Consider the following 22,833-nt stretch of genomic DNA (forward strand, 5'->3'; position numbering starts at 1 on the left):
GAGAAATGGGGGAGGGAGCCTGGTGTTGGCTAGTGTAGGTGGGAAGAGATGACGGAGGGAGGCTGGTGTTGGCTTGTGTTGGTGGGAAGAGATGGGGAGGGAGGCTGGTGTTGGCTTGTGTAGGTGGGGAGAGATCAGGAGGGAGGCTGGTGCTGGCATGTGTAGGTGGAAGAGATGGGGAGGGAGGCTGGTGTTGGCTTGTGTAGGTGGGAAGAGATGGGAAGGGAGGCTGGTGTTGGCTTGTGTAGGTGGGGAGAGATGGGGAGGGAGGCTGGTGTTGGCTTGTGTAGGTGGGAAGAGATGACGGCGAGGGAGGCTGGTGTTGGCTTGTGTAGGTGGGGGGAGGTGGGGGGAGGGAGGCTGGTGTTGGCTTGTGTAGGTGGGAAGAGATGACGGAGAGAGGCTGGTGTTTGCTTGTGTTGGTGGGGAAAGATGGGGGAGGGAGACTGGTGTTGGCTTGTGTAGGTGGGGAGAAATGGGGGAGGGAGCCTGGTGTTGGCTTGTGTAGGTGGGAAGAGATGACGGAGGGAGGCTGGTGTTGGCTTGTGTTGGTGGGGAGAGATGGGGGGAGGGAGGCTGGCGTTGGCTTGTGTAGGTGGGGAGAGATGACGGAGGGAGGCTGGTTTTGTCTTGTGTAGGTGGGGAGAGATGGGGGGAGGGAGGCTGGTGTTGGCTTGTGTAGGTGGGAAGAGATGACGGAGGGAGGCTGGTGTTGTCTTGTGTAGGTGGGGAGAGATGGGGGGAGGGAGGCTGGTGTTGGCTTGTGTAGGTGGGGAGAGATGGGGGGAGGGAGGCTGGCGTTGGCTTGTGTTGGTGGGAAGAGATGACGGAGGGAGGCTGGTGTTGTCTTGTGTAGGTGGGGAGAGATGGGGGGAGGGAGGCTGGTGTTGGCTTGTGTAGGTGGGAAGAGATGACGGAGGGAGGCTGGTGTTGTCTTGTGTAGGTGGGGAGAGATGGGGGGAGGGAGGCTGGTGTTGGCTTGTGTAGGTGGGGAGAGATGGGGGGAGGGAGGCTGGCGTTGGCTTGTGTAGGTGGGGAGAGATGACGGAGGGAGGCTGGTGTTGTCTTGTGTAGGTGGGGAGAGATGGGGGGAGGGAGGCTGGTGTTGTCTTGTGTAGGTGGGGAGAGATGGGGGGAGGGAGGCTGGTGTTGTCTTGTGTAGGTGGGGAGAGATGGGGGGAGGGAAGCTGGTGTTGGCTTGTGTAGGTGGGTAGAGATTGGAGAGGGACGTGAGTCTCGAACTTAGGTTTACTCTTGATCTGTGGAATAGGAGTTAAGTTCAATGGATGTTTTATTATCAAGTCTGTAGGAAAAAATGAGGAGAATGAATAGAATATATTAAACAAATAGAACATATAAAAGAAGATTTAATAGAAGATTTAAAAGAAGATTTAATAGAAGATGTAACAGAAGATATAATAGAAGATATAATGGAATATATTTAGTTGTGAAAGCTTTTAAAATTTTATTATATATCAGGTTTATTCTAAAATTTTAGTGAATTTATTCTGACATTGTATAATTAGGGATGAATAATTTATTGAAAAATTGAAATTTTACAAATTTTATTTACATTACCAAGAGGTAAATTTAGAGATAGGACTTAAAAAAATTATATATATATATATACATATACATATATATATATATATATATATATATATATATATATATATATATATATATATATATATATATATATATATATATATATATATATATATATATATATATATATATATATATATATATATATATATATATATATATATATATATATATATATATATATATATATATGATTTATTCTAAAATTTTGAGTGATGTTATGTGAAGTAATAAAGAAAAGACTTATATTAGGATAATTAGACTATAGGAATGAGGTGAAATTTAAGTAAATGAAGAATTAGACATGACCGTGAAGACTGGTGAAGTAGACATGACAGAGGGGGGAGGGGAAGTGTGAGGGAAGGCCCCCCCCCCTGTGTCGGTTGGTGGGGGAACACTATTGCTGAGTCACACATTACATTGTAGTGTGATCCAGGGCGTTGGAGCTGGGTGTGAAGGTGGGGTAGGTTGTCACTGAGAGAGGAACTCTGTGGTGGGTTGTGTAGGTGGGGGAGGTGAGGGGGAGGTGAAGGGGAGGAAAGTGAGTCTTGGTCTTTGATGGGCTCTAGATCCGAGGAAATAGAGTTTGGTTGGTCCTGGAGGTGGAGGGGAAGTGTGATCTAGGGGGATTGATTTAGAAAAGCGGTGATGGAGAAGGGGTGATGCAATGGAGGAAGGTTGATAAGAGAGATAAGATAAGATTTTGTTCGGATTTTTAACCCCGGAGGGTTAGCCACCCAGGATAACCCAAGAAAGTCAGTGCGTCATCGAGGACTGTCTAACTTATTTCCATTGGGGTCCTTAATCTTGTCCCCCAGGATGCGACCCACACCAGTCGACTAACACCCAGGTACCTATTTGCTGCTAGGTGAACAGGACAACAGGTGTAAGGAAACGTGTCGAAATGTTTCCACCCGTCGGGAATCGAACCCGGGCCCTCCGTGTGTGAAGCGGGAGCTTTAGCCACCAGGCCACCGGGCCTGAGAACATGGTTATGGAAGGGATAATAGAGGGGGACAGCGTGTAGGGCTTAATGAAGGAAGGGTAATAGAGGGGGCAGGGTGTAGGGGGCTACGGAAACGGGAATCTTGAAGTTATATGAATTCTTGATCCAAGGAGTAGGAGCATGGATGGTCCTGGAGGTTTAGGATAGGGGGAGGGAGGTTTAGGGAAAGTGAGTAGGGTAGGGGGAGGAAGGTTTAGGGATAGTGAGTAGGGTAGGGGAGGGAGGTTTAGGGATAGTGAGTAGGGTAGGGGAGGGAGGTTTAGGGAAAGTGAGTAGGGTAGTGGGAGGGAGGTTTAGGGAAAGTGAGTAGGGTAGTGGGAGGGAGGTTTAGGGAAAGTGAGTAGGGTAGGGGAGGGAGGTTTAGGGAAAGTGAGTAGGGTAGTGGGAGGGAGGTTTAGGGAAAGTGAGTAGGGTAGGGGAGGGAGGTTTAGGGAAAGTGAGTAGGGTAGGGGGAGGGAGGTTTAGGGATAGTGAGTAGGGTAGTGGGAGGGAGGTTTAGGGAAAGTGAGTAGGGTAGGGGAGGGAGGTTTAGGGAAAGTGAGTAGGGTAGTGGGAGGGAGGTTTAGGGAAAGTGAGTAGGGTAGGGGAGGGAGGTTTAGGGATAGTGAGTAGGGTAGTGGGAGGGAGGTTTAGGGAAAGTGAGTAGGGTAGGGGAGGGAGGTTTAGGGAAAGTGAGTAGGGTAGGGGGAGGGAGGTTTAGGGAAGGTGAGGAGGGTAAGGGGAGGAAGGCTTAGGGAAGGTGAGGAGGGTAGGGGAGGGAGGCTTAGGGAAGGTGAGGAGGGTAGGGAACTTCGGGAGGGGAGTGTGGGGGAGGAAGGTAATTACAAATTAATAAAAAAAAAAATCTTGGGAAATGATCTCAGACACAACGCTCAATTATTTCGAATTACAACCCCACCTCCACACACACAAAATCACGTCTCAGTGTGACCAGTCATACAGCCGCCCCCGTTTCGGGGGTCCGGGAGCTAAACCTTAAGAGGCAACTGCTCAGAAGAACCTTTTTTCTGGGCTATCCTCCAAAAATTCATACCTTAGTCCGACCTCCCAAAATACCCTTCCCCCTGAAAGTTAGTCACTCTGGGACTTACTCTCGACTGGTTCTTGACCCCTTCATCATGTTGCCATGTTGTGTCAGACTATGTTGTGTGACCACTTGACCAAGTTGTGTCAGACTATGTTGTGTGACCACTTGACCAAGTTGTGTCAGACTATGTTGTGTGACCACTTGACCAAGTTGTGTCAGACTATGTTGTGTGACCACTTGACCAAGTTGTGTCAGACTTTGTTGTGTGACCACTTGACCAAGTTGTGTGACCTAGTTGCGTCATGATAATTTACACATACACGCGTCCTTTATTATATATACACAAGCAATACTGTCAGTATTATTTTACCTCTTACTTAACGCAGGAACAAGTGGACTGTCCTTCTGACCGATCATTGACAACATTATCAGCAGGAACTCTTCTCTAGACTCGTAAAATGAACACTGACCTGAAACAATTTATTGATATTAATTTGATTTCATCCTGACAAGTCTCAGTAGGCGCACACATCCACACACACACATCCACACACACACACACACACACACACACACACACACACACACACACACACACACACACACACACATGGGGCAGGGAGAGAGAGGACCTAGTAGCAATCAGCGAAGAGGCGGGGCCAGGAGCCATGAATCGACCCCTGCAACCACAAATAGGTGAGTACAAATAGGTGAGTACACACACACACACACAAACACACACACACACACACACACACACACACACAGGATGTTCCACAGATGGGATACAGAAACAAGGGGTCACAGTTGTAAGTTGAAGACTCAGTTATGTCACGGGATGTTAGGAAGTATTTCTTCAGTCATAGAATTGTCAGGAAGACGAACAGTCTAGCAAGTGATGTAGTGGTGGAAGGAACCATACATAGTTTTAAGACGAGGTATGATACAGCTCATGGAGCAGGGAGAGGACCTAGTAGCGGTCAGTGAAGAGGCGGGGCCAGGAGCTGAATCTTGACCCCTGCAATCACAAACAGGTGAGTACACTCCCACACACACACACACACACACACACACACACACACACACACACACACACACACCTCAGGCACTGTACTACATAATAACTTATAGCCTGACTAACTACAGACTAATATGAGAATATCGACCATGGGCAGAATTTGTCTCTTCATCATCTGGCTGCTTTTAAAGAACTCTACGACCTATTCATTTGACTGTTCGGAAACAGCAGGGAAAATAAATTTGCAGGGAAAATAAATTTGAAATCAAAAGAAAGGCATTCATTATGCAGGGAAAGAAAAGAGATGTTTAGATGGTATCCCTTCAAATTTGACAATAGTAAATTTGAAAAGCGAAATGAACGAGGAATGTGAAAGAAAGATGAATACTATACAAAGAAAAGATGTAAATGTATTTAAAAGAAAGGGATTATGAATGACCTGTGACCTTGTCGCAATGACCTGTGACCTGGTCACAATAGGTTTTGGACCAAAAAAAAAAAAAAAATAAAAAAAACCTCAGCAGATAGACTATAAATTGCATTTCCTTCACCAGATATAATTCACCAGATATATACTTATGTACACTATGTACAGAGGTTGAATAGTAAGTGTACCACACGACGGTGACAGAAAGGCAAAAGCAAAAGCCAGAGAGAGAGCACCGTACTCAACCAGCAGGTAGGCAAGTCTGACAAATGCTGACCACAGGCGAGCTCGCCTGTAATTGGTCAATGAACCAAGGTACTGATTTAATGACGGGTCCCCCAATAATCGTTAAACCCTTAGCACCCGGTTTGCTGGTTGGGAGACAGCCTATATGGGAGTATGACATACACTGAATAAATTGTAACATACTCTTTGCATGCCACAGGGATGAAAGGTTAGGATGGGACAAAGGGCAACTGCTGCGGAAGATAGAGCTCAAAGACTAAAAAAAATATCAATTCTGAAAGAAACTCTGAAAAAGACTTGAGTGGAAGGGTGTAAAAGGGCAGATATAATAAAGGGAAAAGCAGAACTATTAGATGAATTTAGAAAGTAAGACAAATAAATTACCATAGCCAAGATGCTCACGAGAGTCATGGGAAGTGATAAGAGAGAAAACATGGAAACCAATAACCACAGACAAGGTAACTTGGATGGAATGATTGTGAAAGAAATAGGGAGTTAATTTGTGAAATATATGTATATGAGGATGATGGTGATTACAGTAATAAATGAAAGTAATGGATGAGAGGAAATTTAGCGCAGATGAATAATATTAATAATAGGGACGTACTCCCAAAGCTAATAATGGCCTCTCAAATTATCCATCTGGTCTGGATCACCTCGAAATCAGATCTAGAGATAGAGAACATTCTTGAGAAGCACATCAAAACATAATCATGTTTCCTTGGATCAGAAGAGAACAGAATTGGAGAAGGAACAGTCGATGAACCGTTTGTAGAATTGTCAAGGACAGGAGAAAGAAATAGAGAGAGATAGCATGCGGAGGGAACACTCAACCTTCAGAAATATCTGAAAACAAGTTGATTAATAGACTTGTGTTCTCTTAGCAGTTTAACTTAATTCAACCCAAACTTCTCCTTCCTCTCCTTCATCTACAACATTAACCCCTAAGCCCTTACATCTTTTATCTATGCTCACATCAATCCCAGACCCATCACTCTGTTGACATATGGGTGAGGAAAACGAATGCTTAGAAAAAAAAAAAACAATTTTGAGCAGGGTTCATGAATGCAGATAGAATATCACCGGAGTAACAAATTTAAAAGAATGGATAGCAAAAGCAGCCCAAGATGTGATAGTTCTTACACAGATTAAACTGAAATAATAACAGATAAAATATTTCCAGCAGGATACCATGTTATGAGGAAAGAATGAGGAAACAGAAGAGTGGAACACGTAATAATAAATCACTGGAGATTTAATGAGATGAAAGAGATGAAAAGAAATAAGTCTAATGTTTACATGGCGGGGAGAATCAGTGATATACAACCCACCACCATACAGGACGAGACCGAGGGAGGAATGAAAAGATGATACACTGGTGGACCCCATAATAGAGACAGCAAGAAAAACACACATGACCACAACTAAGTTTCTTATCATGCGTAATTTGAACCCCCCAAAAATAGTCTGAGAGAATTCACACGGGGGACCAAAAATGTAGAGGGTTAGAGGTGATAGATGTGATGAAGAAGTGTGTCAGCAAGTATGGGACACAGTATGAGAGAGAAAGAGAATGGTACGAACCATCAACATTGGATCTGGTATTCATTGTAAGGGCATCTGATGAAGATAAAATACGTTATGAGAGGCATCTGGGCACAAGCAACCATACAATGCTAAGCTTCAAATATTTCGTGTAAAGTAAAGAATGAGGGAAGAAAAGCTTCAAGAAGATGAAACTAAGACGAGATGAAAGATTTTATAAAGACGTACAATAGGAATGTTCAGGAACGGGAACCAGAAGGGGAGTCAACGAATGCGGGAGACTAGTTAAAATCTACAGTAAGTCAATGGATGTGGACTAATTTTCAGAAACTTGAAAGACCTTAAATGTTGTTTCAGTATTTAATAAAAGAGAAAGACAGGAAGCATTGAAATAAAAGATTGTATCATTGACATGTATGCTATTTAAGATAATATAAAATATAATCCGAAAGGGAATAGTGGAGCTCCCGGCGATAAATAATTATATAAGCAACAGCCAACGCAAATTTAGAGATGACATGTCTTGTCACACAGTAACAGAAGTGAGGCAGGAGGAGAGAGAGAGATAAATAAATAAATAAATAAATAAATAAATAAATAAATAAATAAATAAATAAATAAATATATATATATATATATATATATATATATATATATATATATATATATATATATATTTTTTTTTTATTTTTTTTATTATCACACCGGCCGATTCCCACCAAGGCAGGGTGGCCCGAAAAAGAAAAACTTTCACCATCATTCACTCCATCACTGTCTTGCCAGAAGGGTGCTTTACACTACAGTTTTTAAACTGCAACATTAACACCCCTCCTTCAGAGTGCAGGCACTGTACTTCCCATCTCCAGGACTCAAGTCCGGCCTGCCGGTTTCCCTGAATCCCTTCATAAATGTTACTTTGCTCACACTCCAACAGCACGTCAAGTATTAAAAACCATTTGTCTCCATTCACTCCTATCAAACACGCTCAAGCATGCCTGCTGGAAGTCCAAGCCCCTCGCACACAAAACCTCCTTTACCCCCTCCCTCCAACCCTTCCTAGGCCGACCCCTACCCCGCCTTCCTTCCACTACAGACTGATACACTCTTGAAGTCATTCTGTTTCGCTCCATTCTCTCTACATGTCCGAACCACCTCAACAACCCTTCCTCAGCCCTCTGGACAACAGTTTTGGTAATCCCGCACCTCCTCCTAACTTCCAAACTACGAATTCTCTGCATTATATTCACACCACACATTGCCCTCAGACATGACATCTCCACTGCCTCCAGCCTTCTCCTCGCTGCAACATTCATCACCCACGCTTCACACCCATATAAGAGCGTTGGTAAAACTATACTCTCATACATTCCCCTCTTTGCCTCCAAGGACAAAGTTCTTTGTCTCCACAGACTCCTAAGTGCACCACTCACTCTTTTTCCCTCATCAATTCTATGATTCACCTCATCTTTCATAGACCCATCCGCTGACACGTCCACTCCCAAATATCTGAATACGTTCACCTCCTCCATACTCTCTCCCTCCAATCTGATATTCAATCTTTCATCACCTAATCTTTTTGTTATCCTCATAACCTTACTCTTTCCTGTATTCACCTTTAATTTTCTTCTTTTGCACACCCTACCAAATTCATCCACCAATCTCTGCAACTTCTCTTCAGAATCTCCCACGAGCACAGTGTCATCGGCAAAGAGCAGCTGTGACAACTCCCACTTTGTGTGTGATTCTTTATCTTTTAACTCCACACCTCTTGCCAAGACCCTTGCATTCGCTTCTCTTACAAGCCCATCTATAAATATATTAAACAACCACGGTGACATCACACATCCTTGTCTAAGGCCTACTTTTACTGGGAAAAAATTTCCCTCTTTCCTACATACTCTAACTTGAGCCTCACTATCCTCGTAAAAACTCTTCACTGCTTTCAGTAACCTACCTCCTACACCATACACTTGCAACATCTGCCACATTGCCCCCCTATCCACCCTGTCATACGCCTTTTCCAAATCCATAAATGCCACAAAGACCTCTTTAGCCTTATCTAAATACTGTTCACTTATATGTTTCACTGTAAACACCTGGTCCACACACCCCCTACCTTTCCTAAAGCCTCCTTGTTCATCTGCTATCCTATTCTCCGTCTTACTCTTAATTCTTTCAATTATAACTCTACCATACACTTTACCAGGTACACTCAACAGACTTATCCCCCTATAATTTTTGCACTCTCTTTTATCCCCTTTGCCTTTATACAAAGGAACTATGCATGCTCTCTGCCAATCCCTAGGTACCTTACCCTCTTCCATACATTTATTAAATAATTGCACCAACCACTCCAAAACTATATCCCCACCTGCTTTTAACATTTCTATCTTTATCCCATCAATCCCGGCTGCCTTACCCCCTTTCATTTTACCTACTGCCTCACGAACTTCCCCCACACTCACAACTGGCTCTTCCTCACTCCTACAAGATGTTATTCCTCCTTGCCCTATACACGAAATCACAGCTTCCCTATCTTCATCAACATTTAACAATTCCTCAAAATATTCCTTCCATCTTCCCAATACCTCTAACTCTCCATTTAATAACTCTCCTCTCCTATTTTTAACTGACAAATCCATTTGTTCTCTAGGCTTTCTTAACTTGTTAATCTCACTCCAAAACTTTTTCTTATTTTCAACAAAATTTGTTGATAACATCTCACCCACTCTCTCATTTGCTCTCTTTTTACATTGCTTCACCACTCTCTTAACCTCTCTCTTTTTCTCCATATACTCTTCCCTCCTTGCATCACTTCTACTTTGTAAAAACTTCTCATATGCTAACTTTTTCTCCCTTACTACTCTCTTTACATCATCATTCCACCAATCGCTCCTCTTCCCTCCTGCACCCACTTTCCTGTAACCACAAACTTCTGCTGAACACTCTAACACTACATTTTTAAACCTACCCCATACCTCTTCGACCCCATTGCCTATGCTCTCATTAGCATATCTATCCTCCAATAGCTGTTTATATCTTACCCTAACTGCCTCCTCTTTTAGTTTATAAACCTTCACCTCTCTCTTCCCTGATGCTTCTATTCTCCTTGTATCCCATCTACCTTTTACTCTCAGTGTAAATATATATATATATATATATATATATATATATATATATATATATATGTATATATATATATATATATATACATACATATATATATATATATATATATATATATATATATATATATATATATATATATATATATATATATATATATATATATATATATATACAGGGAAGTGCCACCTCTATAGCTGGAATGGGGACCCTCATCCTCAGAGAAGACAATAAACGTGCCTCAGGAAAAACTCAAGGTTCTCCCAGGAGCTGTTTGAATATTTTCTTCTCCTACCATCCCCTATATTTTATATTCTATGTGAACATTTATTAATAAACAGAATACATTTGCAGAAAAAGACAAACATGAATACAATGGCACAATGTATTAAAGATCGTGAATTTCCTCCAGTTCCTCCGAAGCCAGACGAGAGCCAAGTATACAGCAAGCACTTCCCCTCTGGATGGCCACGATGAGGTGCTGGAACATGAAAGTGGCTGTCCTTGGGTCCCTGGTGGTGTCGATGAGTCTGGAACCCAATTCTTTAAGGAAACGTGTGGCATTTTTTCCCCTTGATCCCAAGGTCTCTGATCCCACTGGGATAAATTGATACTGTTGGCTTATGTCCCTGTACTTGCTGATCTTGTACTCCTCCCTGTGGTCAGCAGCTCCTCCCTGTCACCCAACACTATGAAAGATGTAGGTGTCAGCCAGTGTGGACACACAGGTATAGTCCCATGCTAAGAGCTTGCCATTCTTCCAAGGATAGATGGTGATCCCATCGGGGCGGTTTGCTGGGTTGTGGGTATTGTTTGCTGCAAGTGATCGGGGCTCCCTCTCGGCAGGGCATCCAGCTGTAGCAAGGGTTCTCTTAATGATGTCGTTGACCTCATTGTGTCTTGCATGCCAGCCCTTGGTTTTGGAACAGTTAAGACCATGTAGACCGTATTGGTCTGCTTGCGCTTCGCCGCAAATACACATATATTTTGTGTGAACTGGAGCAGCAAATCACAGAGCCACTGCAATACGGAGAGTCTTAGGGTCGAGTCGCGTTCCCATTGCCGATATGGGAACTGTTTGGAGGAAGTCCCCGGAGTGAGGTGCGCTCACATCCTGGAGATGGGCAGTTTTTGGAGAAACTGCAGTTTTTGAAGCAATACAATGCTATGGAACAATACAACTTTATATATCTATACCTTTGTTTATCTATCCTGATATATTTTCTCCATGATGTCTTGTTGAGACTGTTCGAGCGGATTTTTATTTCACAGAACTGAAATTGAACCTCGAGTCTGGGAACGAAACTAAGAGCAGACTTAAACGTCTTATAATGGTTGGTGCTATAAATTTTAACCATTGTGAATTTACAAATAAAGCTGATTTGTGAATTATTCTGAATACAACAAAAGCAGTTTAGAGTATAATTATTCGCTACCGATGTATGTTTAATGAATAAACATGAGAGTTGAAAATATTTGAGTAATGTAAACAAAGTGGTGAAGAGCGGATCGTCGTCGACACAATATCTTTCAAGTTAAATAACTAGACTTTTTATTTGCATTACCGGTACAGTCAGTAAATGTAAAAAATAGAATTCCCAGAGGTTAACATCAGATAATCACCATCACTCACATCTTAATCATACTGGAAGATGGACCAGTTATTACACTACGTGATGCAATACAACAAATTAACAAAAATTAATATATTCTCAGAAACTTGCAGAGAATGTACCACGAAGTTAACCAAAAAAACATTAAAAGCAATCTTGGCTAATATATTATCAAATAAATCAGTTATATTAATGTTAAACAATTATATTAACCTGTGGTAGTTTACTTAAATTACCCGTTTTTGTGAAGTCTTGAGCAATGTAAGACCTTATGGCATTATCAACATCAATGAGGACATGGTCGCCCCGCCGCACCAAAGTATCTAATGCTTCGGCGAACTCTGAATGTGTTCTCCATATAAGTCGACCAGTCTTCTCAGCATCAGCTACCTCCCGGTATATACCAGAATTCGCTGACTGAAAGCAATAATTATTAAGGAGTGTATATATATATATATATATATATATATATATATATATATATATATATATATATATATATATATATATATATATATATATATATATATATATATATATATATATATATATATATATATATATATATATATGGATTGAACATTAAAATGGTATAAAATACCGACAGGTTGTTAGGTAAGACACATATGCAACAGTTGGGTATCTTACCTAACAACCTGTCGGTATTTTATACCATATTAATGTTCAATCTGTCAGACACTGCAACACAAGGGTTCTCTTTATGATGTTGTTGTCCTCATTGTGTCTTGCATGCCAGGCCTTGGTTTTGGAACAGTTAAGACCATGTAGACCGTATTGGTCTGCTTGTTTTTCGCTGCAAATACACGTATATTCTGTGTGAATTTGGGAAGCAAGGCGCGGCGCCACTGCAATACGGAGGGTCTTAGGGTCGAGTCACGTTCCCATTGCCGATATGGGAACTGTTTGGAGGAAGTCCCCAGAGTGAGGTGCACTCACAGATGTTGCAGCCCTGAGCATGTTGGCAAGCACCTTTTCAGTTATTGGGCCATCCCAGCTTGACTGTTTGTGAGCCAGTGCTGCACTAGGGTTTGGTACTGGAGCAGCAAGACTCTCCCATTCAGTAATGGCACTGGCATAGCTAGGGTCCTGTATTCCTGCTGAGTCACTGAGGTTATCAGGAAGAATTTGTCTTATGAACTCGTTTGATGCTATGGAAGAGGACAGGAAAGCTGGTAGAGCGATCTGGGAGAATCTGCGTACTGCCAGCCCCCCAAGCCTGACCGGAAGTGAGGCTTGCAACCACTTTCCATCTTCAAGGGAAAGATTCAATGCACTCTCTAGCATGGTCTTAAGGAGAGAGTCATATTCCTTGAGTTTCGGACTGCTGAAGGCTGGGGAGCATCTCAGAAAGTAGGTAAATTCTGGGATTGACAGGCACCTGGTGAGTAGGTAGAAGGCATCATGTGTGTCAGTGTCTTTCATCCTGCTTTCCATCGTCCGGAGGTCTGAGACTTTTTTTTCTAGGATCAGATCGATGGCATTGGACCCAAGAGGAGCACCAAGGAGAGTGCTATTGGCTGGATCAATGGCTCGTTCTCCTGGTAAAACCTAGCTAATATTCTGGATCATCTGTTTATTGGTAGAAACTATTTCACATTTGGTGGGGTTTAAAGAAAGGCCCAGGCTTTCTCCCATGTCTTTAATTTTACTGATGTCCTCTAGGAGAGATTTTGTTGTGCCAGCTAGGGTGCCATCGTCCAGGAACCAGATATTGAGCTCACTGGAGAGTGCTTCTGTGACTTTCTTCATGACCAAACAGAATAGAAAGGGGGCGACAGGGTCCCCTTGTTGCACGCCCTCACATGAGTCAATTTCATGGTCCCCAAACAATAGTTTGGAAGTCACACTATAACACGATTCTATGAAGGGATATGGGAAGGGAAGTTTCTATAAACTGCTTGGAGAGCAGCATCCTTTCTGACTGAGTTGATAGCGTTGGCAAAGTCCAATTTGACCAAGGTTTTTTCATCGGGCATGTTGTTGATATATACTCATGCTGCGTGGGTAGCTGCTTCACAGCCCTGTTGAATGCCAAAACCTAGCTGAGTTGGTTTCAGCATTGCAGCAGCCTCTTGACTCACCCTTCTTACTGCAACCTTGGAGACTAGGCGCCGACGGATGTTGCCCACTACAATGGACCTGATTCTGCCATCCTTTTTCCGGAGGGCACACAATGAGGCACCAAAGAAAAGGGGTCTGATGGGCTCTGGAATACTGCCAGGCAGGCACAGGTTGGAAAATTTGGTGAGTTCAGACAGCAGCCTCTCTGATACATCACCAAGTGCTGGATTGAGTATTTGTTTAAAGTGTTGAGGCCTTAAACCGGTGAAGCCTTCTGCTGAGCCCTGTGGAAATAACATATCAGCTTTATACACATCAGCATCCTGTAAGGTTAGATGTTCTTTGCCTGCTGCAATGTCAGGGAGGTCAATGTTGGTATTGGGAGCCCTGGGTGTATGTTTGTCCTTCAGAGCTTGCGCCGTGCTGACATCCTTGCGAACGATGGTATCCTCACTGGTTATAAGCCTCAGAGCTTCAATAGTATTACCTTCTTCTATTTTTTTGCTAATTTGGGCTCTGATTTTTGAGGCGTCGGGTGTCCTGTTGTTGGCATTTGCCCGGTGGGTGTTTGTCGTCCTAGGGGGGAGACGGAGGAGGTTGTCATCCCTTGGGAATGCATTTATTGCCCTGGTAACATGTGTTGCTAGTGACTTGTCCCTCCTTGGTCGGAAAGCCAAACAGGCATTGCCAAAAAGCAGCAGGTTGTGCCAGGATCTGTTGTTTGAAGGAGCTTCGTTGACTTTCTTCAGAATGTCAGTGAATTTGCTAGCAGCTTGAGGGCGAGCTGCTTTGGGGATGTGTGTCAGAGTCCTGATGGATGTTAATTTGATTGCAGATTTGATGTCCTCTGTAGAGGTGAAGTCACGGTAGCTGTCAGCGCTGTCTGCTTGGAGGGGCTGTTGGTTATCATTTGGAGCTCTCCTGGAGCCTAGACATCCATTGTGTGCATGGATGTTGCCAGTTGAGGGATTGAGTGCACATTCCCTGTAGCACACCCGGCAGATGCCTCGTGAACGACGGCTTTGGCCCTGTCGTGAAGATTCCTGGGAACCTGCGACTACTTGTGACATTTCTGATATCGTAGGGGTGGGAGGGCGCCAGCTGTGGGGTGACGGGTGAAGGACAGCATGGATGCATGGGAGATGAGGGTGGGGGAGTAGCGGGAGAACTTGTAATTAGTGTCCCCTCATGGAAGGTTCCTTGATGTTGGTGAGGGGCTCTTGATTTAGGGAATTGGAACTGTGCTCCAGTTCCCCGACTTAAGCCTGAATGCCTTCCACATCCCCCCCCCGGGCGCTGTATAATCCTACGGGTTTAGCGCTTCCCCTTAGATTATAATAATAATAATAATAATGTAATTAGTGTGACAATAAACGGCAACACCCTTGATCAGGAAGTCAGTGGGCCTAGGCTGGGATGATGGGAGGGGATCATGGATTGGGGGCGGAGGGAGTGGTTCTGTGTGTTCGCTAAAGATGCACATCACTGAATAATTTTTGCTAATTGTTATGCACTTAATATTCTATTTAGAAAAAACCCTCGCCAGTTAGCACACTAATTCAATTCAGTTCAATTCAAGTTTATTCTCTATAAGGGTTACAATGTGGGGTTTACAGGTTTTGGGTATTGTGTGGTTTACATGTTATAAAATACTAATTACAGAGGGGGCCACTAGGACACCTAGCATGGCTAGGCATTTCGGGCAGACTTAGATTAATTCTTAATCCTTACAGGATTAAGGCAAACTTATGACTACTTAGGATTTATTATTTTAAGACTAAGATTAGTATTTCTGGGCTTATAGTCAGTGGGTGAATGAGTGTAATTGTGAACCACCAGGTGGTTATCATGTAGTTAGTTGCCTCACTATTAACCGAGGTGTTCTTCTGTTGAGCATCCAGTGACGGTGTCGTGAATGGCCACTTCCTCCCCCAATCCCCGACCCCGGCCGGACACAGAGGTAAACAAAACCTCCTTCCACACCACCACTGGCAGGATCCCCTCACCACCGCTACTCCCCAAATCCCAACATGCACACTGCACTTTCACTGATACAGAAGCAACGGTCTGATGCAGAGGATTGTCACAACTCTGTAATCTCCGGTGGATACTCACGATGATGTCTGCCAAAACTAACCCATGTAAACCATGTTGGTTCTTGTGTGTTACTCACCTATTTATGGTTGCAGGGGTCGAGTCTTAGCTCCTGGCTCCCTCCCTCCCTATATGTACTCACCTAGTTGTACTCACCTAGTTGAGGTTGCGGGGGTCGAGTCCGAGCTCCTGGCCCCTCCTCTTCACTGATCGCTACTAGGTCACTCTCCCTGAGTCGTGAGCTTTATCATACCTCTGCTTAAAGCTATGTATGGATCCTGCCTCCACTACATCGCTTCCCAAACTATTCCACTTACTGACTACTCTGTGGCTGAAGAAATACTTCCTAACATCCCTGTGATTCATCTGTGTCTCCAACTTCCAACTGTGTCCCCTTGTTACTGTGTCCAATCTCTGGAACATCCTGTCTTTGTCCACCTTGTCAATTCCTCTCAGTATTTTGTATGTCGTTATCATGTCCCCCTATCTCTCCTGTCCTCCAGTGTCGTCAGGTTGATTTCCCTTAACCTCTCCTCGTAGGACATACCTCTTAGCTCTGGGACTAGTCTTGTTGCAAACCTTTGCACTTTCTCTAGTTTCTTCACGTGCTTGGCTAGGTGTGGGTTCCAAACTGGTGCCGCATACTCCAATATGGGCCTAACATACACGGTGTACAGGGTCCTGAATGATTCCTTATTAAGATGTCGGAATGCTGTTCTGAGGTTTGCTAGGCGCCCATATGCTGCAGCAGTTATTTGGTTGATGTGCGCTTCAGGAGATGTGCCTGGTGTTATACTCACCCCAAGATCTTTTTCCTTGAGTGAGGTTTGTAGTCTCTGACCCCCTAGACTGTACTCCGTCTGCGGCCTTCTTTGCCCTTCCCCAATCTTCATGACTTTGCACTTGGTGGGATTGAACTCCAGGAGCCAATTGCTGGACCAGGTCTGAAGCCTGTCCAGATCCCTTTGTAGTTCTGCCTGGTCTTCGATCGAGTGAATTCTTCTCATCAACTTCACGTCATCTGCAAACAGGGACACCTCAGAGTCTATTCCTTCTGTCATGTCGTTCACAAATACCAGAAACAGCACTGGTCCTAGGACTGACCCCTGCGGGACCCCGCTGGTCACAGGTGCCCACTCTGACACCTCGCCACGTACCATGACTCGCTGCTGTCTTCCTGACAAGTATTCCCTGATCCATTGTAGTGCCTTCCCTGTTATCCCTGCTTGGTCCTCCAGTTTTTGCACCAATCTCTTGTGTGGAACTGTGTCAAACGCCTTCTTGCAGTCCAAGAAAATGCAATCCACCCACCCCTCTCTCTCTTGTCTTACTGCTGTCACCATGTCATAGAACTCCAGTAGGTTTGTGACACAGGATTTCCCGTCCCTGAAACCATGTTGGCTGCTGTTGATGAGATCATTCCTTTCTAGGTGTTCCACCACTCTTCTCCTGATAATCTTCTCCATGATTTTGCATACTATACATGTCAGTGACACTGGTCTGTAGTTTAATGCTTCATGTCTGTCTCCTTTTTTAAAGATTGGGACTACATTTGCTGTCTTCCATGCCTCAGGCAATCTCCCTGTTTCGATAGATGTATTGAATATTGTTGTTAGGGGTACACATAGCGCCTCTGCTCCCTCTCTCAATACCCATGGGGAGATGTTATCTGGCCCCATTGCCTTTGAGGTATCTAGCTCACTCAGAAGCCTCTTCACTTCTTCCTCGGTTGTGTGCACTGTGTCCAGCACTTGGTGGTGTGCCCCACCTCTCCGTCTTTCTGGAGTCCCTTCTGTCTCCTCTGTGAACACTTCTTTGAATCTCTTGTTGAGTTCTTCACATACTTCACGGTCATTTCTTGTTGTCCCTCCTCCTTCCTTCCTTAGCCTGATTATCTGGTCCTTGACTGTTGTTTTCCTCCTGATGTGGCTGTACAACAGTTTCGGGTCAGATTTGGCTTTCGCTGCTATGTCATTTTCATATTGTCTTTGGGCCTCCCTTCTTATCTGTGCATATTCGTTTCTGGCTCTACGACTGTTCTCCTTATTCTCCTGGGTCCTTTGCCTTCTATATTTCTTCCATTCCCTAGCACACTTGGTTTTTGCCTCCCTGCACCTTTGGGTAAACCATGGGCTCATCCTGGCTTTTTCATTAATCCTGTTACCCTTGGGTACAAACCTCTCCTCAGCCTCCTTGCATTTTGTTGCTACATATTCCATCATCTCATTAACTGGCTTCCCTGCCAGTTCTCTGTCCCACTGAACCCCGTTCAGGTAGTTCCTCATTCCTGTGTAGTCCCCTTTCTTGTAGTTTGGCTTCATTCGTCCTGGCCTTCCTGCTTCTCCCTCCACTTGTAGCTCTACTGTGTATTCGAAGCTTAAAACCACATGGTCACTGGCCCCAAGGGGTCTTTCATATGTGATGTCCTCGATATCTGCACTACTCAAGGTGAATACTAAGTCCAGCCTTGCTGGTTCATCCTCTCCTCTCTCTCTTGTAGTGTCCCTTACGTGTTGGCACATGAAGTTTTCCAGTACCACCTCCATCATCTTAGCCCTCCATGTATCTTGGCCCCCATGTGGGTCCAAGTTCTCCCAATCGATCTCCTTGTGGTTAAAGTCACCCATGATCAGGAGCTTTGCCCTGCATGCATGAGCTCTTCTGGCCACTCTAGCCAGTGTGTCAACCATCGCTCTATTGCTCTCGTCGTACTCTTGCCTTGGCCTCCTGCTGTTCTGTGGTGGGTTATACATCACTGCTATTACCACCTTGGGACCTCCAGAGTGAAGTGTTCCCACTATGTAATCACTTTCTTCTCCGCTGTCTCCTCTCTCCAGCTCATCAAAATTCCAGCGATTTTTGATCAGCAACGCCACTCCTCCACCCCCCCTGTTCCCTCTGTCTTTCCTCAGGATTTGGTATCCCGTTGGAAAGATGGCATCTGTTATCATACCTGTAAGCTTGGTTTCTGTGAGAGCTATGATGTCCGGTGATGCTTCTTTGACTCTTTCATGCCACTCCTCCCACTTATTTGTTATTCCATCAGCGTTTGTGTACCATACCTTCAGTTTCCTTTCCAACACTGTGGTTTGGGGGGCCTGTGAGGGTGGGAGACCTGGTGGCATACTGTGGGATTCTATAGCTCGGTGTTGGGTGGAGGCTGTGGGTATGGATTGTAGTGTGTGTTGGGATGGTGTGATAGGTTGTATGGTTCTGAGAATAGTTGTGTGTGTGCTTGCCCTTGCTGTTCTGTTCTGCTCTGACTGACCTCTGCTGGTTCCCTCCTTGTCTCTTTTCCTAGCTCCTTTCGCTTTTTTGTCCTCTCCCTCAGCTGCTGTCGTTCTGATTTTGTTCTGTCTCTGTCTAGGAACACCCTCTTGTACTCTTCCGAGTATTTCAATCGTGGTTTCTCTTGGAGGATCCTGTTCCGCACTGTTTCCGTCCTGAGAATCAGCTTGATTGGTCGGTTTCTCCCCTTCGAGTACCCCCCTATTCTCTGAAAATTTACAATCTCGTCCATCTCTTCACCTATTTCCGTGATGATTTTCTCAATCTCCTTTCTTTCTTCCTGCTGCCTTTCAGTGTGTGTCCTTTCCTCTCTCTCCTGAAGCCCATGGATAAACAATGATTTTGCCCTTTCTTCCTCCCATTGCCTCACCCTCTGTGACTCTGGATCCTGCCTGTATGTGGTCAGTTTCTCCCTTGATTTTTCCAGTGGCTCTTGATAGCCTGGTTGTGCCTCAGCATTCGACCTATCACCCTCTCCATCTGCAACCAGCTGATCTTCCCTTTCACTCCTTGGTCCTCCTTGGCAGACTGATATGACCTTAGCATAATTCATAATTCCTTCCTTCCTGTTCGGCCTCGCAGCTTCATATGCTGTGTCTTCTCTGGTCACTGCCCCTGTAACTCGCTTCAGCCTATTTATCTCAACTTCTAGGACCCTTATCTTGGCTACTGCAGTTTCGACTTGTGCCTCCCAATTCTTTGTCTCCTTCTCCAACCTCTTTTCCAATTTCACAGAGAGCTCTTTCTCCATTTTTTCAGAAAGCTCTCCTAATTTTCTCTCCCACTCTTGTTCCATCCTTTTCCACTGCTCCTCCATCCACTCCTCCCTACCAGAACCATTCTCATCTGATCCTTGGTTCCTGCGAGTCCCCACCATTTTTTTTTTTTTTTTTTTTTTTTTTTTTTTTTTTTTTTTTTTGTGAGAAAAGAGAGAAGGGAAAGGTAGAGGGGCAGAGAGAGTGAAGGGAAGAGTAGGAGAGGGGGGAGTTAGAAGGGAAAATGGGGACGAGAGAGAGCAAGAGAGAGAGAGAGAGAGCAAGAGAGAGAGAGAGAGAGAGAGAGAGAGAGAGAGAGAGAGAGAGAGAGAGAGAGAGAGAGAGAGAGAGAGACGGGCAGAAAGCAGCAACTTCACTCTGGCTGTACCCTTCTCCAGAACATCACTCCATCTGAGATCATACATACCCAGGATGACTCGAGTATGGAACACATTCGTACAGCATAATGATGTCAACGAGATAACGTCAGTTGATCAAATGAAAATGCTGGCCCACAGATGGCTCCAACTTCGTCCTGTTCCCTACTTGTATGTCTCATAACAAAAATGCTTTCAAATGAGCTGATGTAGGTAACAGCTCTTAGCTTGCCAATAAAGTTAGGAATCCTTAACCTGTAAATAGCTGTCAATAAAGCTAGGGATCCTTAACCTTGTCAAACCCTGTGTAAAAAAAAAAAAAAAAAAAAAAAAAAAAAAAAAAAAAAAGAGAGAGAGAGAGAGAGAGAGAGAGAGAGAGAGGGAGAGAGGGAGAGAGAGAGAGAAAGAGAAGGCAAAGAGGGGGAGAGAGAGGGGGCAGAGAGGGGGAGAAGGGGGAAAGAGGGGGGAGATGGAAGAGCAAGAGGGGAGAGAGGCTAGGGGGAGAGGGAGGGGAGGATGGGAGAGAGGTGGGGAAAGGGAGAGGGGAGAGATAATGGGAGGGGACAGATGTTAGAGGGGGAGAGATGTTAGAGGGGGGGAGGTGTTAGAGGTAAGAGATGTTAGAGGGGAGAGATGGGAGAGGGAAGAGAGAGAGAGAGATAGGTAGAGAGTGATAGGTAGAGAGAGAGATATAGGTAAAGAGTGAGAAAGGTAGAGATAGGTCTACTTAGGGTAGAAAGAGGGGGGGGAGAGGAGAAAGGTTCAGATGGTCAGTTCACAGGACGGTGTGAAATCCTGTGTATGTGTGTTTGCGTGTGTACTACAGCTTACAAGTGCTTGTTCCTGTGTGTGTATGTGTATGTGTATGTGTGTGTGTGTATGTGTGTGTGTGTGTGTGTACGTGTGTGTGTGTGTGTGTGTGTGTGTGTGTGTATGTGTGTGTGTATGTGTGTGTGTGTATGTGTGTGTGTGTGTGTGTGTATGTGTATGTGTGTGTGTGTGTGTGTGTGTGTGTATGTGTGTGTGTATGTGTGTGTGTGTGTATGTGTGTGTGTATGTGTGTGTGTATGTGTGTGTATGTGTGTGTGTGTGTGTGTGTGTGTGTGTGTGTATGTGTGTGTGTATGTGTGTGTGTGTATGTGTATGTGTATGTGTGTGTGTGCGTGTGTGTGTGCGTGTGTGTGTGCGTGTGTACTCACCTATTTGTACTCACCTATTTGTGGTTGCAGGGGTCGAGTCCTAGCTCCTGGCCCCGCCTCTTCACCGGTTGCTACTAGGCCCTCTCTCTCCCCGCTCCATGAGCTTTATCAAACCTCGTCTTAAAACTGTGTATGGTTCCTGCTTCCACTACGTCATTTTCTAGGCTATTCCACTGCCTTACAACTCTATGACTGAAGAAATACTTCCTACTATCTCTCTGACTCATTTGTGTCTTCAACTTCCAATCGTGGCCTCTTGTTTCTGTGTCCCCTCCCTGGAACATCCTGTCTTTGTCCACCTTGTCTATTCCACGCAGTATTTTATATGTCGTTATCATGTCTCCCCTGACCCTCCTATCCTCCAGTGTCGTCATGCCGATTTCCCTTAATCTTTCTTCATAGGACATTCCCCTTAGCTCTGGAACTAACCTTGTCGCAAACCTTTGTACTTTCTCTAGTTTCTTGACGTGCTTTATCAAGTGCGGGTTCCAAACAGGTGCTGCATACTCCAGTATGGGCCTGACATACACGGTGTACAGTGTCTTGAATGATTCCTTACTAAGGTATCGGAATGCTGTTCTCAGGTTTGCCAGGCGCCCATATGCTGCAGCAGTTATCTGATTGATGTGTGCTTCCGGAGACATGCTCGGTGTTATACTCACCCCAAGATCTTTCTCCTTGAGTGAGGTTTGCAGTCTTTGGCCACCTAGCCTATACTCTGTCTGTGGTCTTCTGTGCCCTTCCCCTATCTTCATGACTTTGCATTTGGCAGGATTAAATTCGAGAAGCCATTTGCTGGACCAGGTGTCCAGTCTGTCCAGGTCTCTTTGAAGTCCTGTGTGTGCGTGTGTGTGTGTGTGTGTGTGTGTGTGTGTGTGTGTGTGTGTGTGTGTGTGTGTGTGTGTGTGTGTGTGTGTGTGTGTGCCCCCACTTCTAAGTATTCATACTGCTAATGAATACCGGTAGATACCAGTAATTCTAAGCTTACCAATACTTGTAACACTTATCGATTCTACTTCTAAAATTCAGAAAGTAGCTAGGTTGTAAAATTTAGCTTGTCTCAGCTTAAGTGTCTGACGTTATCCCTCACTACCGCTTTACTCCTTGCACTCTCCTCTATGCTATTTCTACTCTAATTCTGGTAATGGCTTGCAGGAGTGAGTGACCAGTATCTAACAGTGATGCAGGACCAGACTCAATCTTGCAATATGCAACCTCAACAGGTGGAATACTTGCGCTGACAGCGGTGTGATGACAAGTTGCCAGAAGCTGATGACGTAGTGGTCGTACATAGGCCTTCTCTCACTATTTTGTAACTCCTTCACCCGTGATGTTTATAATCATATATGCTCATGCATCCCGCGTTCCTCAAGTGATTTCACTTTTCACTTATTACAGAATACACTTCACATTCGGTGTTAC

The 22,833-nt window shown here is 44.4% G+C and overlaps 1 protein-coding gene across 1 annotated transcript in view; it reads right to left on the bottom strand.

Annotated features, from left to right (window-relative positions):
• Positions 1-22,833, bottom strand: part of LOC128684416 (probable glutamate receptor) — a 76,722-nt gene that overhangs the window by 12,390 nt on the left and 41,499 nt on the right. The window contains exons 10-11 of the mRNA XM_053770566.1: positions 11,853-12,033; positions 4,012-4,111 (exon numbers count right to left, since the gene is read on the bottom strand). Of these exons, the coding sequence (XP_053626541.1) occupies positions 4,012-4,111; positions 11,853-12,033 (281 nt within the window). The remainder of the gene's footprint in view (positions 1-4,011; positions 4,112-11,852; positions 12,034-22,833) is intronic.

Source organism: Cherax quadricarinatus, chromosome 4, assembly GCF_038502225.1.
Source record: "Cherax quadricarinatus isolate ZL_2023a chromosome 4, ASM3850222v1, whole genome shotgun sequence".
In the NCBI taxonomy this organism is placed as follows: domain Eukaryota; kingdom Metazoa; phylum Arthropoda; class Malacostraca; order Decapoda; family Parastacidae; genus Cherax; species Cherax quadricarinatus.